At 37.0% G+C, this 27,795-nt stretch overlaps 1 protein-coding gene across 2 annotated transcripts; it reads right to left on the reverse strand.

Annotated features, from left to right (window-relative positions):
* Positions 1-5,500: 5,500 nt before the first annotated feature.
* On the reverse strand, positions 5,501-27,034 carry IFI44 (interferon induced protein 44). Of its 2 annotated transcripts, XM_047871577.1 has the most exons (9): positions 25,162-27,034; positions 24,454-24,917; positions 19,493-19,529; positions 18,589-18,784; positions 18,052-18,201; positions 12,933-13,104; positions 11,778-11,878; positions 9,385-9,586; positions 5,501-8,314 (listed from the first exon to the last, which is right to left on the reverse strand). In XM_047871577.1, the coding sequence occupies exons 2-8, from the start codon at positions 24,905-24,907 to the stop codon at positions 9,395-9,397; spliced, it is 1,302 nt and encodes a 433-aa protein (XP_047727533.1). In that variant the 5' UTR covers positions 24,908-24,917; positions 25,162-27,034; the 3' UTR covers positions 5,501-8,314; positions 9,385-9,394. The 2 variants fall into 2 exon arrangements, with proteins under 2 accessions (XP_047727533.1, XP_047727532.1); XM_047871576.1 differs by having other exon boundaries at positions 5,501-9,586.
* Between the last annotated feature and the right edge of the window lie 761 nt (positions 27,035-27,795).

Raw genomic sequence — 27,795 nt, forward strand, 5'->3', positions numbered from 1 at the left:
CCAAAATATGCCTCTTGACATAAAAATTATTTTGAGCTAAAGGCAATTAAGAAGCAGGAGGAGCGCCTGGGTGGCTCAGTTGGTTGAGCGTCTGACTCTTGATTTCCGCTCAGGTCATCCCAAGGTCATGGGATCCATCCCTCAGTCAAGTTCTGTGCTGAGCATGGAGGCTGCTTGAGATTCTTACTGCCCCCTCTCTCTGCCCCTCCCCTCTTTCTCCTCCCCTTCTCTCTCCCTCTGCCCTTCCCCTGATCTCAAGCTCACTAGCTCTCTCTCTCTCTCTAAAAAAAAAAAAAAAATGAAGCCAGAAAAGCTCTCCCCTTCCCTTTTCTGCCTAAAGGTAGGATATAAATGCTACCTAAGCTGGTGTTGTAACTTCTTTTTTTGCAGGTGGCATGTAAAGTTACATAAATTTTAAATGTACAACATAGGGACTCAGTGATTCTGTATCTTACACAATGCCCACCACAAGTGTAGTCAGCATGTATCGCCACACAACGTTATTACAGTATTATTGACTATATTCCCTAGGCTGTACTTTTCATTCCTGTGATCTATTTACCTTATAACTGCAAGTTCGTACCTCTTAATCCCCTTCACCTATTTGCCCATCCCCCACCCCATCCCCTCTGACCACCAGTTTGTTCTCCATATTAGAGTTTCTGGTTTTTTGTTTGTTTGCCTCGTCATTTGTTTTGTCTTTAGATTCCACAAATAAGTAAAATCATATGGTACAGTATTTGTCTTTCTCTCTCTGACTTCACTTAGCATTGTACTCTCTAGGTCCAACCATGCTGTCACAAATAGCAAGACTTTGTTCTTTTTTTTTTTTTTTGGCTGAGTAATATTCTGTCATATATATATTTTCTCCATTTACCCATTGATGGGCACTTACGTTGCTGCCATATCTTGGCTACTGTAAATAATGCTGCAGTGAATTCAGGGAAGCATAGATCTTTTTCTAAGCCACAGCTTGGAGTTACTGAAGTTTGTCCCACATGATGGGCACTGTGTATGTGTTAATAAACTGTTTTTGTCTTGCTGACCCGACTTTTTGTTTTTTTAATTTTTTTAACTTTTTTTAAATGTTTTTATTTATTTTTGAGACAGAGAGAGACAGAGCATGAGCAGGGGAGGATCAGAGAGAGAGGGAGACACAGAATCCGAAGCAGGCTCCAGGCTCTGAGCTGTCAGCACAGAGCCTGACGTGGAGCTCAAACTCATGGAATGTGAAATCATGACCTGAGCTGAAGTCAGATGCTTAACCGACTGAGCCACGCAGGCGCCCCTGATCCGACTTTTTGTTAAAGAGCCCTAGCTGAGGGGTGCCTGGGTGGCCCAGTCGGTTGAGCGTCCAACTTCGGCTCAGGTCATGATCTCACAGTTGGTGAGCTCCAGTCCTGCATAGGGCTCACTGCTGTCAGCACAGAGCCCACTTGGGATCCTCTGTCCCCCTCTCTCTCTGCCCCTCCCTTGCTCATGCTCACACACACACTCTCTCTCTCTCTCTCAAAAATAAATAAACATTAAAAAAATAAATAAAGAGTCCCAGCTGAAAAGTTAGGATGGGTAGAGGTAAAGTTTTGTCTCCTTTACTTGGTTAACCTATGGTTTGCTTCTCTGTCTTTCCTTTGACCTCTCAGCTTCCCCATCATTTGCATAGCCAAATTTCTACATTAAATTACATTGCTTAAAAGACCTGGAGTTGCTTCTATTTTCTGCGGGAGTCTGATGAATGCAGATAGCTGTTAAGACTGACTATTAAAAGGAGTAATGGCTTCAGCTCCTCCTTTCTTTGCCTTTTCCTACTTTGGTTTCCTACATTTAAAAATAGGGTTTTTGGGGCGCCTGGGTGGCGCAGTCGGTTAAGCGTCCGACTTCAGCCGGGTCACCATCTCCCGGTCCGTGAGTTCGAGCCCCGCGTCGGGCTCTGGGCTGATGGCTCGGAGCCTGGAGCCTGTTTCCGATTCTGTGTCTCCCCCTCTCTCTGCCCCTCCCCCGTTCATGCTCTGTCTCTCTCTGTCCCAAAAATAAATAAACGTTGATAAAACGGTTTTAAAAAATAAAATAAAATAAAAAATAAAAAAATAAAAAAATAAAAAATAAAAATAGGGTTTTTTTTTTCTTGTTGCTGTTCTCAGTTGGCATTACATGAATCAGGCACACATCCCATCAACCTTCCTATGTTTTCTAATCACTTTATTTAATATCCCAAAACATTATTGGACACCTTTTATGTGCAGAAACTGTACTGTTTGGACTCCTGCCCACAAGAAGCAGTGTGCCGTGCACACAGCCATGTAGCTCGACAATTCGCATATAGTGTGATAATGCTTGGATGGTATCTACAAAAATCCAACAGAATGCAAATGGTAGAGAAAACAATGGTAGGTGGTAGATGGGAATGGGGGAGGAATATTACAGAAGGACGGTCAGGGGGAAATGAATAATGGTAATAGACACTTATTTACGGTTTACTGTATTTTGGACACTTTTCAAAAGGTGCTTTACCTATACTTTCTCATTTAATCCTCAAAACAATTGAGGTAGGTAAAGTAGCCACATGTACCAGATGAGAAAACAAGGCAAATAGAAATTAAGTAACTGCCCCCAAATTATGAACAAAGGCGTGGGGAAAGGAAGATGCATAAAAGAGTAAAGAAGAGTAAGTCACTGAGTGCAGCTCTGGTTTTACGGTTTGAGATCAAATATGTCCAGATTAGGAATGCCACCCTAAGAAGTTTGCACTCAGTACTATGTAGCTGAAAGGAATCCACTGTTAATCTCTGTGAAGGCAGCATTGGCAGGGAAACAGGTCATATTTAATTTAATGTTTTTGTGGCAATTTACTATAATAACTAACTTGCAAACCCTTGTTTCATATATAATAATCCTAAATCAAATAGAAATTAAAATTGAGAGAACATGACGCTTGAAGTATAATGTTTCTCCTGTTCCACTGGACTAGGATTTGCCTGTGCAAATTAACTCATGTAGAAGTGGGTTCAAGACTTCATTATCCAAAAGTAATGTAATTGGGGATCACATTTATGAAAAGCAAAAGGCAAAAGTACCCATTTTGTGTGTTCTTTGATCATCATAAGCCGTAAGTATTATATATTCAAATTTCTATTCTGCAGACTAACAAAAATGCTAAAATAAAACACATTAATATTACCTTAAAATGCAAATATGCATAAATAATAAGTCTAGGGGTACCTGGGTGTCTCAGTCAGTTGGGTGTCCAACTTTGGCTCACATCATGATATTGGGACTTATGGGCTTGAGCCCCGCATCTGGCTCTGCACTGATAGCTCAGAGCCTGGAGCCTGCTACAGATTCTGGGTCTCCCTCTCTGTCCTTCCCCTCTCTCACACTCTGTCTCTCTCTCTCTTTCTCAAAATAAATAAACTAAAAAAAAAGATAAAAAATAATAAGTTTAGCATAATGCCAGAAATAACAAAACATAACAGAACACAGCATTTCCAAATACTACCACATTTTCAGCACCAGGAGAGAATTATCTTCTATTTAAATTTTGCATACCTTTTACAAAATTAGACATTTAAAATTTTTTTAAAATTTAAAATTTTTCTGTTGTGATAGTTTTTTTAAGAAGTAGAAACTGTAAGGGCACATGGGTGCATCAGTCAGTTAACCATCCAACTTCAGCTCAGGTCATGATCTCACAGTCTGTGAGTTTGAGCCCGGCATTGGGCTCTGTGCTGACAGCTCAGAGCCTGGAGCTTGCTTCGGATTCTGTGTCTCCCTCTCTCTCTCTCTCTCTCTCTGCCTCTCCCCCAGCTCTCTGTCTCAAAAATAAATAAGCATTAATTTTTTTTAATTAAAAAAAAAAGAATTAGAAGCTTTAGCAGTTTTTATTCAAGCTTCCAAATTCAGCCTTCAGCATCATTTCTACTTTGTAGAGAATTGGCCAGTAGGGGGCATACATGACCAAGCCATTTAATATGTTTCTATCTGCTATTACAAATTTTGAATTTTAGATAACAGCATGCTCTTGAAGCCAAAGGTATATTTTCTTTAAAACCACCTATCAAACAGGCAAAAACAAAAACTTTGATAATTTGACTTTCAGTCTCTTTTTTTCTCATGAGCTACCAAGTCCAAGTCTTACCTTTGTTTTCAACTACGATAAAATTAAATTTATAATAGAGAGACATAGTAACTTATCAGTTTGTTGTTATACAAGATCGGTAATGTCCATCAGCATCTGAGTGTCTGTTTCTAAGTGCCTACACTGATCATCTAGTTATATATATTATCTAATCTAGGCCTTACAGCATACCTATGAATATAGTGTTGTTGTCATCTGTAAGATGGAGAAATGAGAGATTTTTTAAAAAATCACAAATTATGTAGCAGAATAGAGAACTGGACCCAGTTTTGTCTAATTCTAAAGTTTTTGTGTGACATTATTTCTCATTTTTTTCTGTTTTAATTGTGAAGTATACAACACATGCAGAAAAGTACACAAAATACAAATGCACAACTTAAAAATAACTATAAAGCAAATATCCATTTCACCACCATCTTGTTCAAAATAAAGGACATTTTCGCTCCTACAGAACCACCAGGTGAGCCCCTGATTCTTCACAACCCCATACCCTTGAAAGGTAATCACCGTTTTCATTTTTATAGTCATCATTTCCTCTCATTTAGAAATTTTGTGAAATTTATATAAATCTATTCACAATGTAAACATTAATTCATGTCTTTATTCTTTTGGTCAATACTGTATTTGCAATATTTATACTGATACATATAGTAACCCTTCTTTAATTTTCTTTCCTACGTGAAATGAAATACTCTATGTAGTATACATCAATTTATTATCTTCCCTACTGTTGATGAGCAGTACTGTTGATGGGTTGTTTCTGATTTGGGATGATAATGAATAATGCTACAATAAAAATTCTTATACATGTATTTAGATGCACATATAAAGAGTATCCCTAAGATACATAATTGGGAGTCAAATTGCCAGTTCATCAGGTCTGCCTGCGTATCTTCACCTTTACTGGAAACAATCCAAAAGTCTGTTACCAAGTGAACAGATAAAGAAACGTAGTATATTCACACAATGAAACACTACTCAGCAATAAAAAGAAAGAACTACTGACACACGCAACAATATGGATGAATCTCAAAACGTGCTGAATAAAAGAAGCCAGAAACAAAGGAACATATTCTATAAAAGTTCATTTATATAAATTCTAAAAAATGAAAACTAACTTCCAGTGGCAGAGTGCAGACCAGTGGTTGTCTGAGGACCAGAACAAGAGGTGGAATAAAGGGAATGGATTACAAGGGCACTTGTAGTTTAGGGGGGTAGGGAGTGATAGAAAGATTTCTTATCATGATTGTCAAGATTATTTTACAGATGTATTCATATGTCAAAACTCTCCCAATTTTACACCTTTACTATATGCATTTTATATGGCAATTAAATCTCAGTAAAAGTAAAAAAGAATCAGATTACTTTAGTTTCAATATTTTTTATTACTAATGATACAGAACATTTATCTTCTGTACTGGATATTATAATCTCCTTCTTCTTTAGAGTTCCTTTTCAAGTCTTTTGTTCATTTTCTTTTATATTTCAGTTTTCTTCGAGATCTGTAGAATTTCTTTATATATCTTTTCATTAGTTCTTTGCTAGCTGTATGTTCTTCCACACCTTGCTGTGTCTTTTCACTACCTTAATGGGATTTCTTGAATATAAAAGTTACTGATTTCAATGTAGCTGAATTTTCACCTCTTTTGAGGTTAAGCTTTTTGTATCTTGTTTAAGAAATATGACTTAAGAAATATTTCCTCCCAAGGAATAAAAGTACTCTTCTATTTTATCTTCTAAAAGCTTTTTAGCATTTAGAGACTTAGTCCACCTAAAGTAGACTTTTGGTTATGATGTGAGGAATTCAGAGCTTTTTTCCCCATATGGATGACCAACTGACCTTGACCATTTATGAATCGTTTGTTTTTCTATTCATCTGCGATGCTACCCCAACATAGAACGAATGTCCAGACATGCTTGAGTCTGATTCTGGACTCTCTGTTCTGTTCCATTAATTTATCAATGCATCAAAGTCAACGTACATTTTCTTGATATATCTCTTTATACCTGTTTTCCCACTTTGCTCTTCTTAAAGAAAGTCTTGGATATGTTTGACCCTTAACACTACTTTGTTAATTTTAGGATAATGTCAACTTCTTCATGATGCTACTTCTCATTTTCAAGCTATATTTACAAATTGAAACATGGTATGTTCACATTATGAAATCTTTATTATGATACAAAATCAGAAACACCCAAAATCATATGGCTTGTTTCCATATAGCTATAAATCAGAAAAAGCTTAATGCAACCTATATAGAATATATTGTTGACCTATAAGGAAATTATTAGAGCCACCCATTAGCATTAGAATAATAGAATCGATGAGAATAAATTATCTTTACCTATGTAAATGATATGAATCAAACAAATACACTATCTCATGAAAGAAGTCAGACCCAAAAGAGTAAATAGTACATGATATTATGTAAGGGATAAAAAAGCACAAGGCTAATCTACACAATTAGAAGTCAGAATAGTGGATATCTGGGGCATAAAGGGGACTTGTAGGATGTTCTGTTTCTTATCTGAGTTCTAGTTTCATTGGTTTGTTAAGTATCAAAATGTACTGAGCCATACAATTGTGAACTGTGTACTTTTTATGTGTATATATTACTTTAATAAAAGGATTTTTAAAGTAATTATTAATGATTTTAGACTTATTAATAAGACATTCTTTATAATATAAATGAGAAACTAGATGTAAGACTTCCCTAAATATAAGATACATATTGTGGTACCTCTCCAGCTCAGTTAATCCAACAGTGGTCATGTCCATAATAAGCTCCCTTCTTCTTCTTTTTTTTTTTTAAATTTTTTTAATATTTTATTTATTTTTGAGACAGAGAGAGACAGAGCATGAGCAGGAGAGGGGCAGAGAGAGAGTGAGACACAGAATCTGAAGCAGGCTCCAGGCTCTGAGCTGTCAGCACAGAGCCAGACGCGGGGCTCAAACTCACCAACTGCGAGATCATGACTTGAGCCAAAGTCGAACCCTCAACCAACTGAGCCACCCAGGCGCTCCATACTCCCTTCTTCTAATAATATATCACTCTTTCTGGGCAATTATGACTTAATTCTCTTCTGGAAAAGAGAAGTGATTGTTCCCAGAGGTCAAATATATGATTTGAGCTAGATCAATTGCAGTCCTTTTTTGGAGTATTTCACAATGACACGGGAAAAGAAAATCCTCTTCCTTTTCGGGTCATGAGGCTAAGTGAATGCCAATTTGAAACCTGGATTCGGGTAGTTTAAGATTTATCAAGAATGCTAACCTGAAAGAATGACAGCAATAAGCACAAAGAATGAAGCAGAGGGTGTATATCTGTGTGTGTGTGCATACACATGTGTGTGCACTTGTGTGTGTGAGAGAGAGTGAAAGAGAGAGAGAGAATACCTTTTGAATCCCTAGACTCAACCATTTCTGAGGCAGTTTGGTTCAACCCCAGCCTTTTCTATGGTTTGATTATTTTTTATTCATGTAATTCAGGTTGAGTTTTGTCACTTGTAGCTAAAATAGTTGTAATTGACAGAGTAATCAGATATAGTCCTTGTTAGTCTTAATCCTCCAGAACTCTTACTAATATTAATAGTCACATCCTGGAAGACAGTTTCAGATATTAAACAAACAAACAAACAAACAGATATCTATAGGGGAAAGAATACATTAACTGGAGACCCAAAGAGAAGCTCAAATACTTTATTATATGTGCTTCTGAAGGGAGCATTCAAATACTTTAGAAATAAAATAAGAAGGCAAAATAAGACGATGTGGGTGAGGATGAGAACATGCTGACAAGTTATATTAAAATAAACTTTTCCAAAGTCACACACACGCACACTGAAGTTAAACTCAAGTTTTACAAGAAGAAGCTTCCATTTTCCACAGATACAGAAAATAAATCCAAAAGAAATCACAATCTTTTTTTTTTTTTTACAATTAATGGCTTTAAATCTTGCTGCTCCTAGTTATTGGCAGGTATTATGATTTTGTAGGGCATCTTCATCCCAGACATAAGTAAAACATGCCCCTTCTGTTTCATCTATTTCTCTTTTTCCTGTATTTTCTTATTTCTCAATTTTCACTCTTCAATGATGAGATAAAAATTACTAGAATGTGAAGGGTTCACGTATTTGTTTCCTCCTTTTACATACTTGATAATTCCTTTTCCCCAATCTCTGATAAAAGAGAAACAAAATATTCTTAATGGTTTATTTAAGGAAAAGCAACCAGAAGGAAAAGGAATATTCCAATCTCCCCTTTGGGAGTGCATGTGCCCATCAAGAAGAGAAGAAATGGAGAAAACAAGATGGCGGAGTTAGTAGTAGCATGAGAATGTCTTCGTAGTTTGCAAGTGAGAGGGAATAAAGAGGATATTATATTCTAATTTGATTTCTCACAAACTAAAATAAGATTTGAGTATAGATTGAAACTTCTTTCTGTCTGATCTTTGATTGAAACAGTGCAGCATATTGTTGATAGAGGTTGAAAGAGACTGCATGTAATGCTAAAATCTGAGGTCATAAATCTGAAAGGCACATACATCTGCCATGGGCATTAAGACCATCCTGACCACATGGCATTAAGAGAAATTCTGAGGAGGGAGACACGTCAAAAAAGTCAAGTCGAAAAAGGCAGAAATGTAGGTACCAAGAAAGAGGAATGTAATCAAGGGACGCCTGGGTGGCTCAGTTGCTTAAGCGTCTGACTTTGGCTCAAGTCATGATCTCACGGTTCATGAGTTTGTGAGTTTGAGCCCCGCATCAGTCTCATTGCTGTCAGTGCAGAGCCTGCTTCAGATCCGCTGCCCCCCTCACTCTCTGCCCCTCCCCTACTCATACTCCCTCAAAAATAAATAAACATTAAAAATTTAAAAAGTAAAAGAGGCATATAACCAAAGATCACATCTGATCAGAAACAATGTTGATCCAATCCATATCAGGGTCCCAAGCAAAAAACGCATTTCAAGAGAAGAGGGCAAGGATACAGCTTGGGATGTTCAAACAGTACAAATGACAGAAGTGCATCATTTCAAAGATTCTATCTTAAGACAGGAGAAAGAGAAGTAGTACAAATCTGTGGGATATACCCCTAAGGGTGGGAAATCAGGAAAAGTGAGGGGAAAGAAAAACACATCTGGCCAGTGAGTTAAAGAGTAGGACCATTCACAGGACAGTGATCCATAGAGACACAATGAACTGCCAGGTACCCAATAGATCCAAGCAGGGAGTAGCCACACAGCTGATACCTTCAAGTGTTTACACCACTAAATTCTTGTTTCCTCGAGCGGTCAAATCTTCTAAGAAGTCATCTGAAATCCACAGCATATGTCTCAGCGCAGAGAGGATCAAAACATCTTTTATAGGGTCCAACTCCCACTCTGAGGTATAATTACTAACCACCAACATATCAGAAAGAGCAAATCCAAGTTTTTTGTGGACTGCCTCTAACTGCAATACAGAAACAGTGACAAATACTATTTTAGGTCAATATGCATTATGAAAGCAATAACAAAAAGCAGGAGCTTGGCAATAGTGTTCCTGTTAGAGAAAATGAAGATAGAGATCTGGTCCCATAAAGTACTTTCTTAAAGAACTTCACAAGGAGTCTTCAAAATCACTGCTAATTTTCATCAAGAATACACATAGTAGATTCCATATGAATTAGAAATTGAAAGGAACTAATAATTCTGTATAAAGCACTTGGAAATTGAAGCATTTTTAATACCCTTATGCTGGAGTCTATAATTTCCCTGTTTCCTATTAAAAGTTATTCTCAGGATTAATCTAGTTTTCCTAGACCAGTTTCATATTGATGTTCAATTTGTGCTTAAACTAATTTATCTATGGAATGATATTGCCCGGATTCAAAATAGGGTTCTGTTATTTCTTAGCACTGTCAAAAACACTGGCAAATATTTTACTCTCTGTGCTTTTGTTTTCTCATCTATAAAATGTGGTAATGACAGTACCCATCTCACAGGGTTGTTATAAGTATTGAATAAGAAAATTTATCACATATTTAGTACTCAACAAATATTAGCTATCATTATATCCTCCCAACTGGTATTCCCAAGTCCAGGTTCCTTTTGACTCTGATTTATTCTGCATGTGGGTGGCAAATTAAGTTTTATGAAGCTTTACTTTGGTTACACCACTACTCTTCATAGTAGCATCATCTACAATAGCCAAATTATGGAAAGAGCCAAGTGTTCATCAAATGATATATGGATAAAGAAGATATGTATATATATGTATATATATAAGATATATGTGTATATATTATATGGATATAGTATATCTTATATATATGTATATATATGTATATATATAATATGATATATATTATGGATATACATATGGATATATATTATAGATCCATATATATGGATATATGGATCTATAATATATATGGATATATCATCAAACTAGATATATGGATAAAGAATATATAATATATAATATATATATATATATATATATATGGAACTATTACTCAGCCATCAAAAAGAATGAAATCTTGCAATGACATGGATGGAACTAGAATGTATTATGCTAAGCAAAATAAGTCAGTCAGAGAAAGACAAACACCATATGATTTCATGTATATGTGGGATTTAAGAAACAAAACAAATGAACAAAGAGAAACACACACACAGAGGTAGAGAGAGAGGGAAAGAGATAAACCAAGAAACAGATTCTAATTTATAAAGAACAAACTGATGGTTACCAGAGGGGAGGCCGGTGGGGAGATGGGTTAAACAGGTGATGGGGATTAAGAAGGGCACTTGTTAGGGTGAGCACCAAGTGATGTATAGGAAGTCTTGAATTGCTATATTGTACACCTGAAGCTAATATTACACTGTATGTGAACTAACTGGAATTTAAATTAAAAGTTTTTTTAAAAAGAAGAGAAAAAAATTGTTATGATTTCCCATAATGCACATCATTAAGTAAAGTCACCTCATGCAAATATAACTTTCATACTCTATCTCCCCCTAGAAGGATTCAGCCCTCCACTAAACTGAATGACTCCATGCTCCCCCTACACACTGCTGTATTGACTTATGCTATCTTCATGGCCTGAATGTTTTCCCCTTTTTGTCTCTTCACCTCCTGAAATCCTCTTTCTCTTTGAAAGCTATTTCTCAGTGACACTCCAGTAATGAAATCTTTCCCATACACTTTAACACAATATTTTCCTCCTTTAATCTTTCAATTTTATTTTGAGTCACTTCATGACATTGTCATAATCGTACTCTGTCATCTTTTTCTCCTCTGACTCCCCCATCCCCTCACCTCCACTGATAAAACTGTAAGCTTTTGAGTGCAAGGAAGTTGTTGTAATTATCTGTGTCTGGTTAGAGACTAGCACACTGACTCGATTATGAAAGGTAATCAATAAATATTTGTTGAATTGAACCTAACTGAATTAAATTATAATAAATGGAATGATCTGTGTCCATGTGAAGATGAATATATATTTAATTTTTAAATCTTGGGATCTGATTTTGAATTATCCAAGTAATTGTTTTCATTCTTAAGTTCAGTAGGTGTCCATTTTTATTTTTACACACAGTAATATCATGTGATTATAGTGACATATCCTAGAAAGTGTGTCTACAAAGAAGGACATCATTACCTTGTGCTTCACAGGAATACATCTGTATATGTCTGTAAGGTCACCTTTTGTAATCAGCTGCATGCTATCCACATGAGTGAGCAAAACCACATGGGGCATACCTAGGTCAAACAGATACGTGTCATTTTGATCATTATAGACAGCATCAGTACTTTTCAGTTAATCAGTTATCAATTACGCAATAGGCTACCAATGAAGCAATTCCAGATATTTGGGAAGGGCCATCACCCATCAAAAATACCCCCCTCTAACTACTCATTAGTACTCAGAATTCCTCTGACATAGGAAATTCCCTTCAAGGCTTTCCGTGGTATGAGACTTCAAATGAAACCACCGCTTGGACGAGATAACTAAAATTGATGCTACAGTGTTGGTGATAGGTTTCATTTCCTCTCCAAACAGTTGTTTTCATGGAGGCTAGAGAAAAGACACCTAATAAACAAGATGGGGGAGAAAAGGCCTCAAGAAGGCAACAGAATGTGTCAAAGCATCCCAAATAAGTTGGTCTTCTGTTACAATGTTAGCAAGCATCGCCCTGCGCACCACCCTTCAAGGCTTTAAATTTCAGAGAGCAAGTAAATCACTCCATGCTTCTAACTTAATCAAAGTTAGAAGTGTGGTAAACTTGCTCTTTCCCAGACAGAATGGATAAGGCCAAGAAAAGACAGAATGGGGCACCATAATTCTCTAATCCTATTTACCTTCTCCTAAGACTTTTAACTGTCCCTTCCCTACCGAACATCTTACTTCCCTGATGCTTTTTCTTACTGAAATACTGTTTTCCATTTCTAATCACTTAAGGCTCAAGGGAAAATCTAGAACTTTTTGTAAATAAATTCATGCTAGGATACAATGGTAGCAGGTAATGAGAACTGTGCCAAACTCTTCATATATGTTGATTTGTTTAATCCTTATAAATCCCTGAGTTAGGTGCTATTATCATATTAATTTTATAGATTAGAAGTTAAGACGTAGAGAGTTTAACTCACTTGCACGAAGTTATAACACTATCAAGTGCTGGATTTGATTGAACTGCACTGATGGGCCAGGGAAGATTCACATATGCAATTTCTTAAGTTTTTCATCCTGTTCTGAAACCGTTCTACAATATAGTCTAATATATTACCCTTAGTGGTAAAGTGGAATGAGACTCACCACACTTTATCAATTGCCTTCGAATTTCTTTGATCTTTGCTATCATCTCATGAGAGATGTATTTAACAGAGTTGACATCAAGCACAAATGCCGCACAATGAATTCTGTCCTTCAGCAACGGGTAGTGAATATAGTTACAATGACTTGGTGTGATTGGTTTCATGGAGTTAAACTATAAGATAAACAAAATGCAACACATTAATTCTATGGATATTTATGAGCACATACGATGTATCAGGCACTGTGCAAGTCTCTAATATTATGAGAATAACAATCTGGCAGAGAAGACAGTCTATGCAAGTAGCTATCAACCCTTTCATGCAGGCAGGTAAAGCTTCTGTGACAGAGGGACACATAATCTGGGAGCTACAAAGTACATGGAGTTTGATAAAGGGAATAAAGGTATGGCAGACGGTGTTCTAGACAGAAGCAATGTGGGCAAAGGCGGAGGTGAGAGCATACAGAAAGAAATCCAGTATCATCACACAGAAACCAGGGATGAAAAGTAGTTCAAAATGGGATGCATTTACTCTTGAACTAGCAATCCCTCTGCTGGGAATCTGTCCCACATGTATACTGGCAAAAATACAAAATGATGTATGTACAAGCCTATTAATTTAAGCACTATTTGTAGTGGCAAAAGTCTAATATATCAATAGCAGAGAGTATTTCATGACTTCTCTAAACAGAGGGGAACCACAAATCTGTATTTCTTATATAGTAAAAAAATGAAAGTAAATGAAAAATTTTTATATGGTTGCTTATAAGAAAAGTATTTGAAGGGGCTTATATGAAATGTATTTGAAGGGGCAGAGAAAGAAAATGAATTCTTTGAATATACATTATTTTGTAAAGTTGAGTTTAAAACCATATTTCAGTACACCAAAATATATTGTATGTGGTTTGGGCAAATTTTAGTTGACCACTAAGCATGGGTTCCATACTTTTGATTAGAATTTTGGTGTACTTTCTATGATGGCTTGGAGAATGTATATAGCAGCAGTCACAAACTCATGTGTTTATAGAGGTCTGGTAGGGAATAAAAATGAATGGAGATGTCTAGTGTAAGATAAATATATTCAAACAGGAAAAAGAGAGCTATATAAATTATAAACATAAACATAAAACATAACTAAATTAAAAAACCCATCCCTAAATTAAAATCAACAAAATGAACTTTTACCTCCATTTGGGGGTCCTCACTACACAAAGAGAGACCATTTCTGATTGTATGTTTTTTCTGATTGACTTTAAAGCACAGTAATTTGTATACTCCTACTACTTGATACACCCCAAATGTAAAATACAATAATATTTTTAAATAAATAAAAAATTAAATAAATAAATAAATAATCTGGTTCAAATTTTAAACTCTTTCCGATTTTGATTACGAGTATGTTATATTTATACTAAAATATTATACTAAAATATTATACTAAAAGTGGTTATGATTAAACTGTTTATGGTACTGTAAGAATTTGTTTTTTTGTTTGTTTCAGAGAGAGAGAGAGCATGAGCAGAGGAGGGGCAGAGACAAAGGGAGAGAGAGAGAATCCCAAATAGGCTCTGCAGTACCAGCACAGAGTCTGACATGGGGCTCGATCTTACAAACCGTGAGATCATGACCTGAGCTGAAATCAAGAGTTGGACACTTAACTGACAGGCACCCCGGCACCCCGGTACTATTAGAGTTTTATTATGAGATCACAGTGAATATTTTGTGAGAGAAAGCAAATGAGTTGTGACATGACATTCTGTCATCTCTGGAGTCCTTGAGAATAGAGACTCTGAGAGAAAGCAGATAGAGAAGCAAGACAGAAGAAGATTAAGTAAAAACTACCTAGTACTGAATTTGAAAGAGAAGTTACTATATGAATTTATAATGCACCTTATCATAAAAAGATCTATTACTTACCTCTGTCCACCAAAAATGGCAAGAATCAATGACCAACCATGTAGCAATAACAATTCTAATAAGCCAAACCAAGACTTCTTAGAGAAATAATTGACTCAAAATCAGGCACTAGAAATATATAATATGTGGCTTGGACATCTCTCATACCAGAAATCAAGGAATATAGTAGGTTTTTAGGTTCATGTCAAAAGGACTCACGATATAACTTGTAGAGGCTCCCACTGGTCAGATATGTTAACTGTAATATAAGTATGGAGAAAATGGCACAGGATTGAAACACATTAAACATGTTCAATTCAGGGGTTCATAATGATAATAAAATAATCACTGGTCATTATTGGCAGATACAAAGAAACCACCTTATGGTTTCAGAAGCTTGTAGTAAAGAAAAAAAATCCTGCCTCTCCCATGTTAACTGTACCACCAGGTAATCAAACAGTAGATGAGGAGACTTTTATCTCCTCATCGAATAAATATAAAATAAAAAAAGAATGATGAAGATAGAATATCACATGTTCACGCCCTAATAAACACATGAATCTAGGCATTGAACATTAATGAATATTGACATTATTAGAAAAGCAAAAAGGATCAAATAGAACAAAATGTGCGTCTCCTCATGGAAGAGCACAGCACCTCTACAAAGTGGAAGCTGAATCTGAACATGCTTCTAGACTCAATTACCAATTTTCAGGGTGCATAGAAAACAAAAGACCACAGGAAACTGCATCAAGGGATGCAAACAGCAAAGTTGAGACTATGGAGAAGTCTACAGAACAATGGGATTTCTAAGAAAACAAACAAACAAACAAAAAAACACATTACAAGGAAAAACACCAAAAGAGATAGAGGCAGAATGTACAGGTTAAGAGTCTGAATAAATTTATTTCAATCATTCGCAAATAAGCTGTTTTTAAAATGCATGATGTTGAGGCACCTGGGTTGTTCAGTTGGTTAAGCGTCTGACTGTTGATTTCAACTCAGGTCATGACCTCACGGTTTCACGAGTTCGAGCCCTGTGTCAGGCTCAGAGCTGATAGTGGAGAGCCTGCTTGGGCTTCTCTCTCTCTTTGTCTCTCTCTCTCTCTCCCCCTCTCACTCTCTACCCTTCCTCTGTTCACACTGTCTCTGACTCTCTCAAAATAAATAAACTTAAACAAATTTTTTAAAAGCATGATACTTACTTATACAACAATTAGGAACTTGGACATTGGGTAATAGTTGATAAATTAAAAAATAATGATTAATTTTAGATACGATAAGGGTATACAGCTATCTATAACAAAAAGGTATATATCCTTACATAGATAAATGCATATGCATTTATGGATTAAATGTTATGACATGTTAAATTTGATTCCAAATACTATAAGAGAAGAGAAAGTGAATAGACAGAGATGATAGGCTATGAGTCAAAGGTTGTTGAAGCTGAGTAAATGAGAAGTCATTAAATCGTTTTGTCTCCTTTTGCATAGATTTAACATTCCCTAGAATAAAGTTGTTTTTTTAAAAAAAAAAGAATATTTTTTAAAAAAGCTTTACCTCTACAAGATAATGCTATACTAAAGAATGAAAAGCCCTTGCATGAATAGAACAATAAAACATGCCGTGTTTCTGGATAAGAACACTGGATACGTAAAGATGTAAAACAACTTTGGGTATAAAATTTTAATGTAATTTTAATCAAAGCAAATTTGAACAAATCAAACACAAACAATCAAAAAAAAAACCAAACAAACAGGCTCACTTGGAAAAGTATACCGTGAAAATAGTCAAGAAAAAAAACACAAGAAATAATGAATATGACTTGTCCAGTGAGACATTAAGACATTATTGATTGCTATGGTAATTAAAACAATTAAGTGATATGGTAACAAAATGAATATCATAAAGGAATTGATAAATGCATCAATAGAACAAGCTAGAGAATATAAAAACCAATCCCTGTATTTAGTAGGGAAAAGATGCAAAGACATTCAACAAAAGATGTTGACCCAATTGACTAATCATTTGGAACAAGGTGAATTAATGATTAATTCAAAATTTAAATGTTTATCAAAAGGACTAGAAAGTTATGGGGCACATGGGTGGCTCAGTCAGTTAAGCATCCAACTTCAGCTCAGGTCATGATCTCACGGTTCATGAGTTCAAGCCCCATGTCGGGCTCTGTGATGTTAGCTCAGAGCCTGGAGCCTGCTTCAGATTCTGTGTCTCCCTCTCTCTCTCTGCCCCTTCCCCACTTGCACTCTGTCTCTCTCTCTCTCTTTCAAAAATAAATAAACATTAAAAATAAGTAAATAAAAGGACTAGAAAGTTAAAACAAAAATTGATAGACTCAAGTGGCTTTCACTTTAATCCCCTCCTCTTTCTTGCCTGGAACACTGACAAGGCTCAGTATGAACATCTGGAGAGCATAATGATGAAAGCCCCATGTCTTAGCTTGGACTGCTATAATAAATTACCTTGTGGGGTAGCTTAAACAACAAAAATTACTTCTCACAATTCTGGGGGCTAGGAATTCTAAGATCAAGGTGCTGACAGATTTAGTATCTGATGAGAGCCTCCTTCCTGATTTGTAGACAGCCACCTTCATACTGTGTCCTCATATGGCAGAGAGAAAGTTCATCTTTCTTAGGTCTCTTCTTATAAGGATACCAATCCCATTCATGAGGGCTTTACTCTCATGACCTAATCACCTCTCAAAGGCCCCACCTCCTAACACCATCACACTGGGGATTAGGGCTTTAGCCTGTGAATTTTAGGGGGACACAAATACTTAATCCATAGCACCCCATGCTGAGGGTCTCAGAACAGAAAGTTAGAAAGACCCTTGAATTTAATAACCTCAGAGAGCTTCCACACTGACACAAAGCCACCTACCTTCAGACTTCCTATTACATAAGAAAAATGACCAATGTTAGTAAATTGATGTTAGTTGGATTTGTGTTTCATGTAGCCCAAGGCAGCTGAATATGTAACAGCATTCAGAGTTGTTATAACAGCTATAATAGAAGAGTTGTTTGCATGTTTTAATTCTTTGTAAAATAAAATATCAAGAAGAAGCAAATGATCTTGAATGGGTACACTTGAAGAAAATAAAAGATGATGCATCAAATTAGATCGGCATTTGCTGCTGTCCAGAGTGAGCAAAAATAAATGTTTTAAATATCAATTATAATCTTGCAGTGATTGGCCCAATCATACCTGGTATCTGTCAGAAACGTGGCCTTTCAAGATGTAGGCTATGTCATCCACACACAGCCCTTTTCCTCTCTCATGCAGGCCCATTGTGTCACACAGAGTAAAAGGCAGGAAGTTGCCATCCACCGTATCCTTAATGGAATATGTCCTGTACTACAGATGAGAAAAAGCAACTTTAAGAGCACACTTCTTAAAAAATTCCAAACAGAGGGGCACCTGGGTGTCTCAGTCGGTTAAGTGTCTGACTTCAGCTCAGGTCATGATCTCACGGCTCGTGAGTTTAAGCTCTGCACTGGGCTCTGTGCAGGCAGCTCAGAGCCTGGCGCCTGCTTCGGATTCTGTGTCTCCCTCTCTCTCTGCTTCTCCTTTGCTCGTGCTCTGTCTCTATCTCTCAAAAATAAATAAACACTAAAAAATAATAAGATTTTAAAAATTACAAACAGAGATAAAGTCTACACGTAATGAAGTTGATCACAAAGACTTCGAACCCAATTAACTGGACCAAAGAAGCAAAGGCTGAGTGGCCCTGAATGGACATACCGTGTTAGAAACCCCAGTTGGTTCAGAGCCCACCAGAGCCTGGTGTGTGACATGGCCTCGGAAAACAGACTTCACTGAGTTGAAAAAGCTAGACTTCCCAGCTCTAGTCGGACCCAGCAGCAGAATTCGCACTTGGGGAACGAGGTTTTTATGTGGTTTGTAAGTGTTCATGGCTGACAATAAGCTCTTGTGGAGCCTGTACAGACAAGACAATGTTAACAATTGAATGAGGGTAGGTCACAAGAACTTACCATAAATTTTTCTAGAATTTGTTTTCTTTTCTTATATATTATCATTTATTTTCTATTAGCAACTTGTTTTCCTATTAAAAGGGCATGAAACTATTCTACTTCACATCCTACTGAAAAAGAAGAAAAATAACACTTGTAACTAAAGTCAATCAGACATACAACCTTTCAGATTTAAGCAACCAGACCATACAAAACTAGTGCTAAATATGAGCTATGTTAAACATGAAAATAACTTACCAGTAATAAACTTTGAAAAACACAGCATAATATGTGACCTTTGGAGTTTATGGAAGTAATAATTTCTGGCATGTTCTTAAAGCTCTATAAGTATTCTCCAACTACCGACCACCACTTCCAAGGCAATTCCCTAAAGTAGTAGAAACGCTAACTGCAAAAATTCTAAGCAAAAGTGTAGACTTGCAGTCAAATAATTAGTTTCCTTCACATATGTAAAAGCATTAGGAATGTTCCCCCTCCTCGGTGTTCTTTCTGTTTTAACATTAGTATTATCAAATAGTTTTATGATTATAAATATAGTTACAGCTTATTCTTCACAATCCACAAGTTATCTGTTATAATTTGTGCTACCGATTTATTGACAGAACTTAGAATAAGTCTAAGATCATTAGCAGAATAACAGAACATTGACTTACTTGTTAATTCCTTCCAGAGTCCTTCTGTCCAACAAATCTAGGGAAATAATCAAATAAAAATGAAAATTACAAGTTGTTGAATGACTGGCTGACTGAATGAATGTCAATGCATTCACTAGGGAAAAATACAAAAATAGCTTTTCCATGATAACAGTGCAGTATAATGAAAGCAAGTGGAAAAAATTATGGCAAATCTCCTAAACATGTCATTTGCAGAATCTAGAGCTAGAGGCAAGGTGGGCACTGTAAGACTAGATTGTCTACAAATCTTTTCTCACCCAGTTACCCAGCAGTAGTATGTGGCTTGCTCCATCACTGGAAATGAGAACTGGGACACTTTCTGAATCAGAGAAGCAAAGTGAAGAGACATGGACAGGCCAGGGAAAGAGTGGGAATACTTTAAGATAGTTCCTCTCCATAATGCAATAGGTCTGAAAGGGAAAATATACAGAGGCACACACACAAAAAAACCCACAGACACCAGATTTTCTCCAAAACCTAGTATCTGCAACTGGGGCTCCTGGAACTTCCAGTCCAATTGATTTTCTTCTTAGCTCTGAAGAGAATGTAGAACTCATCCCTACCCAGAGCACAGTGAGTGGTTCAGGAGTCAGCTGAGGACTTTATTTGAACCAATGAGACTAGGTGAAGAAGTATTTATTTCCTGTGAAACATTCTGTGGCGGTGGGTTTAAAATGAGGGGCACCTGGGTGGTTCAGTAGGTTAAGCGTCCGACTTAGGCTGAGGTGATGATCTCACAGTTTGTGAGTTCGAGCCCCTGCACTGTGCTGACAGCTCAGAGCCTGGAGCCTTCTTCGGATTCTGTGTCTCCCTCTCTCTCTGTCCCACCCCACTCAGTCTCTGTCTCTCTGTCTCTGTCTCTGTCTCTCTCTCAAAAATAAATACATATTTTTTTAATTTAGATTTAAAAAACTGAAAGGAACAGGAGGAGTGATGCTGGCAATTCTACACTACCAAAGAGGAATTACTATGTGAAACATTCATAAATATGGTTATATATAGGGATTCTGGGGGGCTCAGTCAGTTAAGCATCTGAATCTTGATCTCAGCTCAGGTCATGATCCCAAGGTAGTGGGATCAGGCCCTGCACTGGGCTCTGCACTGGGCATGGAGCCTGTTTGAGATTCTCTCTCTCTCTCTCTCTCTCTCTCTCTCTCTCTCTCCTCTCTCTCTATCCACCCCCCCATGCATCCTCACTCTCTTTATAAAATAAATAAATAAGGCTATATGTATGGAAAGAAAACCTCTTTAAATTACCAAAGTAAAAATAGTGAAGACTACCTACAATTACTATGATATAATAAAACTAGAAAAGAGTAAGTGTAAGCAAAGAGAAAACCAACCTCTTGGGATTTTACAAATCACTCTCTTAACATTAAAAAGAAATTAAAAATCAAAATTGTAAATATATTGACAATAACAAAAATATGAACACTTTATATCAATCTTGTGCTAAAAATACATTTCATTAACAGCAAGAAAGAAGGAAAGTTTTGAAAATAAAAAAGAGAAACAGAAAAGAATAAAGAAATATAAGAAAGGAATTAGAAATATAAGAAGGAATTAACAAAAACACAAGACAAATTTTGTAAATTAAGAAAAGGGTAGGGGCGCCTGGGTGGCGCAGTCGGTTAAGCGTCCGACTTCAGCCAGGTCACGATCTCGCCGTCCGGGAGTTCGAGCCCCGCGTCAGGCTCTGGGCTGATGGCTCAGAGCCTGGAGCCTGTTTCCGATTCTGTGTTTCCCTCTCTCTCTGCCCCTCCCCCGTTCATGCTCTGTCTCTCTCTGTCCCAAAAATAAATAAACGTTGAGAAAAAAAAAATTTAAAAAAAAAAAAATAAAAAAAAAAAAATAAAAAAAAAATAAAAAAAAAAAGAAAAGGGTAAATTAATATAGTAATGGATTGGTTTAAACTATAAAATAAATTACAGACTAGTCTAATCAAAGAAAGCCAAATTCACAAAATGTCATGCTACAGCTCACATACCTAAATGACTACATACTATATAACCAATAAAAAGTGTTGGGAAAAATTTAGAAGTGACAGAAACTCTCATGCACTTCTTGTGGTGGGTAAAATTGATATAACTATGTTGGAAAGCTCTGTCAGTGTCCACTGAAGCAAACATATATGTTTCCAGTGACCCTGAAGTTTTATATTTATATTCTTCAAAAATATGTGTACATCTGAACCAAAAAACCATGTACAAGACTGTTTATAGCAGCATTATTTGTAATAGCCCCAAACTAGAAAACTCAAAATGTCCACCAGCAGTAATTTTATTAAGAAAAAGTATGATGGAATCATTACAATGAAATCCTATATGAAAATGAAAAGGAACAAATTAGTGCAACATACAATAATATGATGAATCAGTAGAGAGGTAGGAGTTAAAGCAGCTGGCCTGAGATACATTCATTCACTGTAGCAAGTAACACCCTCAAGGAAAAAAGAGAAAAATGACCCAGCCCAACTTCCTTAAAAATTTGCTAATAATCTTATCTCCTGGTATATAGACTAATGATGTTTCCTACAAGGAAAGGATGTACCTCTTGAATGCCCTTAATAAGATGTTCCTGGCTAAGGATTAATTAGAATAAATAAATACAGATTCTATGGATTTATAAGGCACATCTTCATGGGAAATGTCATGTAGGCTGCTTGTCTTAGGCATCTCAGGCTGCCATACAAAATGCCATTAACTGGGACAACAGAAATGTATTTCTCCTAGTTCTGGGAGCTGAGAAGTCTGCGATCACTGTCTGGCAAGGTAGATTTAATTCCACGGACTCTTCTCTTGCTTTGTAGTAGCCGCCATCTCACTGTGTTCTCCCATGACCTCTTCTCGTGTGTTCATGTGGAGAGAGCGAGCCCTCTGGTGTCCCCTTCTTATATGAATGCTTATCCTATTGAATTAAGGCCCCACTCTTATGACTTCATTTAACCTTATATACTTCCTTAGAGGCTTCTTCTCCAAATATAGTCACATTAGAGGTTAGGGTTTCAACATACAAATTGGTGGGGGGAGTGGGGGGGGGGGGGTTGGGGACATATTCAATCCATAGCACTGACATACCAATGTTCCATAACTTAACCACTCTTCAATATGTAAAGTGGCCCATAAACTTCCTTTAAAAATCTTGCTGGTAGGGCGGCTGGGTGGCTCAGTCAGTTAAGTGTCCAGCTCTTGATCTCACGGTTCATGAGTTCAAGCCCTGCATTGGGTTCTGAGCTGTCAGTGGGGAGCCTGCTGGGGTTCTTCTCTCTCCCTCTCTCTCCGCCCCTCCCCTGCTCTCTCTCTCTCTCTCAAAGTAAATAAATAAACTTTAAAATAAAATCCTGCTGGTTGTTTTTAGCCAGAAAGCATATGTCTAATATGCAAAAGAAGGATCTAGGAGCCACATAGAATATTCCTGTACCCTTTCTACCTACTCTGAGACTTCTGATTATCTTTATCTTTGAAATTATTAGTAAAACTTTATACTGGGTGAGACACCTGATTCGTAGAGGTCTGATTTTAGAATCCATTACCTTGTTTAGTTTAGTCCCTCAAGAGTAATGTTGAATGAAAGAGGTCAGACAAAAAAGAATACATATTTTGATATGATTCCATTTATATAGAATTCAGAAACAAGAAGTAATTAGTGTCAACACAAGCCAAAGTAATAGTTATCTTTGGCTGGCAATAACCAGGAAGAATCAGCAAGGAGTCTTTTGAAATGATGGTAATAATCTATTTCTTCATCTAAGTAGTGGTTACCTTAGTGCGTCTAATTTATAAAAGTTTATTAATTGGTACATTTATCAATTGTGCATTTTTCTGTTTATGTGTTATACTTCAATAAAAAGTTTACTTAACTGATCCAGGATGCTCAATATCATGACATATCTAATTAAATTTACCAGACATCAACAAAAGAATTTTTAATGTTTGGAGCAGCCAGGAAAAAAGATCAAATCATTCAAAGAGAAACAACAAAGACAAATAAGTAAGTCTGTACCTGTGTTTTCCACAGCAATATCAATGCTGTGGAAACATTACAAAATCCCCCACAATAAAATGTGATTCAAGAATTACATACTCTGACAATAATTCAAGTATGAAGACCACAGACAATTAGTTTGGAACATGAAAATACTCAGAGAGTTATTCCCAGGTTTCTTCTTTTAAATGGATAGACATAAATAACTATTTCATGGAAGAAATGTAAATGGTTGATACACACAGACTTCCGAGTAATCAGGTATAAGCAAAAAAGAAAATGAAAAGCCCTCCTTGACCATCAAATTGGCAAATATTCTAAAGTTTGATAATATCAAATAAAGGCAAGAAGACAGGGAAATAGGCATTTCTATAACACTCTTGGGGATAGTATAGACAACTGAAGCTTTTGAGAGGTGTCTGTCAAACTGCAAATGTAAATATTTCTTAAACAGCAATCCCACTTCCAGGAAGTTACTATAAAGAAGTAACTTCTTGTGTGCACAGTTATATGCATGAAGATATTATATAAAAGCACTGTTTATAACAGCAGATATTGGAAACAATGTCCTCTGGCAGAAAAATAAATTAATTAATTTTGGTCTTTTGATATAATGGATATAATGGGAAACTGCAGGATCTAGAACGAATCAAGAGAAGTTCAAGCTTTGGTTTCATTCCAAGAGCAGCCCTCTTCAAGTTTGCTCTCTCTCTCTCTCTCTCTCTCCTCCTTCTACCTTTCCTCCCCTTCCCCTACCCTTTGCCCACACAAACACCCTCCAGAAAACTCTGTATATGCTCCTTTTGACCATGGTTGTGTCTCAGCAAACAATGTGTGGCCAGGTTTCAGTCTGGGTCACCCAGAGACAAGGACATTCTTCCTTAAAGAATGGGTCACCTCAAATCCTCCAAACATTCAGGAGAGAACTCTATATAAGGTTATCTAATTAAACCTACCTTCACATCGAAAAACTTCACATTCCTGAAAGGGAGAAGCTTGCATATGAGGTAATCGAAGTTTTTCACTTGTATCTAAGTTCAGAGTCATCACTTGTTTCCTCATATTTATGTGGAATTCTAAGTCATTCCTTCTTCCACTACCATCATAAAACAATTCAGTTGGTACATATGAGCTTATTTTGCATTCTGAAATTGTATTCTCTTCAAGAGCAAAAAGGACGATGGGAACTTTCTCCTCTTTCTTGCAACTTGTTTTCATATATGCCCCGACAACATAGTGTTCCTTATAAATCACCACCAAAATCGGCCCTTGATCACAGCATCTCTTAAACAAATCATATGCAGAGAATTCATGAACACTAGCTTTATAGAGAAGGGTAAACTGTTTTCCTCCAAAATAAGTTTGCAGATTCTTTTCTTGCATCCATGTCAAACGAGTTCTCACCGCCATACTTCTCGATCTAGCAGAAAATCAAATACATTTTCCAATAAGTATTGAAAAATGGGTAACACATACTGTCACAAAGCTTGCATTTGTTCCTCTTCTCTACTCTACATTATACATTGAAAGAGTAAACCAAGGATGAACAGACAGCAAGAAAAATCATTGACTAGTTTTCCATTCTAAAGGATTTCTTTTAATTAAAAAAAGAAGACTATAATTTGCAAGGGGCTAGGAAAAGTGGAAAGCAGCAACTCATTTACCTGTTTGTAGAATCTGTACAAGGACTGAAGCGGAGCGTAGCTGCTCTGGACAGCTAAGCAGACACACGATAGGAGCAAAAAATTCTTCAGCAATGTGGAGGCTTCGGTGACTCAGAGAAAAGGAAACTGAAACTTAGTAAGGCCCAGCCCAGTCGGCAGAGTGCCAGCTTCCTTCTTCCAGGGAGCACAAGCTGATCCACTTAAATTTGTGAAGTAAAGTCACATAAAAATATGAGAGCCAAAGAACTGAAGTCAGAGAAAAGAAAAGCTAACAGCTTGCCAGATTTTTAAGTGGACTTTTTTAAAGAAAAATTTAGTCAGTTTCTGTATGTTGAAATACACACACACACACACACACACACACACACAAATGCTGTTTAATCTGACTCCGAGACACATGCCCCAGATTCATCCACTTCTCTACAATCAACTTATTTTCATCAGGGTCCACTGCTTTCTATACCGCTGGTGGTAAGACAGGTTGCAGCAAAAAAGAGTGACGATTTCTGATAAGCTGTGACAGAGGAGCAACAATCTCAAACAGAGAACACTGGGGTAGGACATAAGGATTTTGGAGACCAGCAAGTATAAGGACAGCATCGCCACCATCTGAACACCTTCCGCAGTCAGGTCCCACTGCTCCCCAACAGGCTCAAAACAGCAGGAGGTTCTCTCTTTGTCATTTTGCAGACTGCCTCGAGAACTCAGACTGAAGCAGGACTGTCTCACACTGCCTGGCAAACGGCTGTCAGTTCATTAAGGAAGCCAGGAATGTTAGAGTAATTGACAAGTTGCCTGTATCATCAATGGAATGGAAATAGAAAGGCCTAGCTCCTTAATAATAAAGAAACAAGATGGGGAGATGGTAGCAGAGACCATTTGGTAGTCTGTACTTGCCTCATATTCTTTTAAGAGATCCTGTAGAATTGGCAGTTTCAAACCTTCCCCACACCCCCCTACACATACAAATAATCCAATAATTTAGGTAGCCCTTGATCATAAAGTATGTCATTTGAACGAACCAGCACCTTCAAGAAATGGTTACTTCCAGCTCTCCCTTCCTTGAGCTTTTGGAAGACACCAGCCCCCCACATGAGCTCAGAGGTGTGATAGGTCCCACACAGAGACCTGTGTTGGTGTGACCACACACTTCCTGTGGGTCCCCCAGTTCTGTTCCTCTTTCAGATTTCTACCAAAGTTATGCCAAATTTCTCTTCCCCTTTACTTCCCAGCAGGGGGGCTATTTTGCAGTTTCTATGGAAATGGGAAAAGTAAACTTCCCTCTATTTTTTTCCTCTATTACCTTTTTAATTCATAGAATTCCATAAATTCTATGTTCAGGTTCTTTCATGGTCTGGACTCTCAGGGGTCTACTATGGAAGTTAAAGAAAATCTAAACATTGTTTCAGGGGTTTTTTTCTTCACTCTTTGGTTTAAACAATCTTCTCAGGAGGACAATGTGAGTGATTCTGTAAATAGGGGAAGAACTATATACCAAGAATTACAGAAAAAATATAAAGGTTGCTATTTTAAGGGGTTGTCGAACCACACACAGCGTCCATTTGATATATTCCAAGTCTTAAGATGCAGATAAGTTACTTTTTTCCCCCTGAACTCTTCAGTCATGATTTGGAAACCCCCTCTCTCTATATCCAACAACCAGAACAGAAACACTAACTGATTATCTGCCAGACAGGAGAGTCTCATACACTTGGAATACCACACATGTATTTGTCTTAGTATGCTTATTTAAATTGTAGTAGTCCATTCAAATTTGAATTGCTTCCACAACTCAACACCAAAATGGAAGGCAAACAAGTTCAAAGGCTTAAATATGTTCCTTGTGTCTTCTAATTTTTTTAATGTTTATTTGTTTATTTTTTTGAGACAGAGACAGAGTGAGTAGGAGAGGAGCAGAGAGATAGAGAGAAGGAGAAACAGAATCTGAAGCAGACTCCAGGCTCTGAGCCGTCAGCACAGAGCCCAACGGGGGGGGCGGGGGGGCTCAAGCCCACATACCATGAGATCATGACCTGAGAAGAAGTTGGATGCTTAACCAACTAAGCCATCCAGGCACCCTTGCATGTTTTAAATTACTGTCAGATAGACGTTATCATGAAATGTGCAAAAGAAATCTATTGTTTTAAAAACTTTAAAAATTAAAAATTATGACTGTGTGGCTCAGTCTATTAAACATCCCAACTCTTGATTTTGGCTCAGATCAGTATCTCACAGTCGTGAGTTCAAGCCCCATGTCAGTCTCCATGCTAAGCATGGAGGCTGCTTAAGATTCTCTCTCTCCCCCTCTCCCTCTGCCCCTCCCCTGCTTTCACATGCATGTGCGCATGCCCACACACACATTCTCTAAATAATAAATAAATAAATAAATAAATAAATACCATATTCACAACATTGTTTAACATAGCTTGTTATTCTTCTTCCCCATCTCTATTCCCATTGCTACAATCTCTACCTGCAGTTTCACCTCCACTATCATTCCTGTCCTGGAGTCTGGAACAGCTCAAATCCATTATGTGAGCTGTGTTGGGAAAGGAGTGAGGGGGCATGCAGTTGGATATTAGCCATAATTCTAATTCTATTGTCTGGCTGACCCCAGTGGTCTGCGTTTTCTCC

This window comes from Prionailurus viverrinus, chromosome C1 (assembly GCF_022837055.1).
Source record: "Prionailurus viverrinus isolate Anna chromosome C1, UM_Priviv_1.0, whole genome shotgun sequence".
In the NCBI taxonomy this organism is placed as follows: domain Eukaryota; kingdom Metazoa; phylum Chordata; class Mammalia; order Carnivora; family Felidae; genus Prionailurus; species Prionailurus viverrinus.

Coding starts and splice junctions, on each gene's coding strand:
- IFI44 (XM_047871577.1), bottom strand. CDS start 24,907: ATGGCGGTGAGAACTCGTTTGACATGGATGCAAGAAAAGAATCTGCAA. Junction 19,530..24,453: donor TGAAGTTTTTCGATGTGAAG/GTAGGTTTAATT, acceptor TTATTTCCCTAG/ATTTGTTGGACAGAAGGACT. Junction 13,105..18,051: donor ACGTTTCTGACAGATACCAG/GTATGATTGGGC, acceptor TTTATCTTATAG/TTTAACTCCATGAAACCAAT.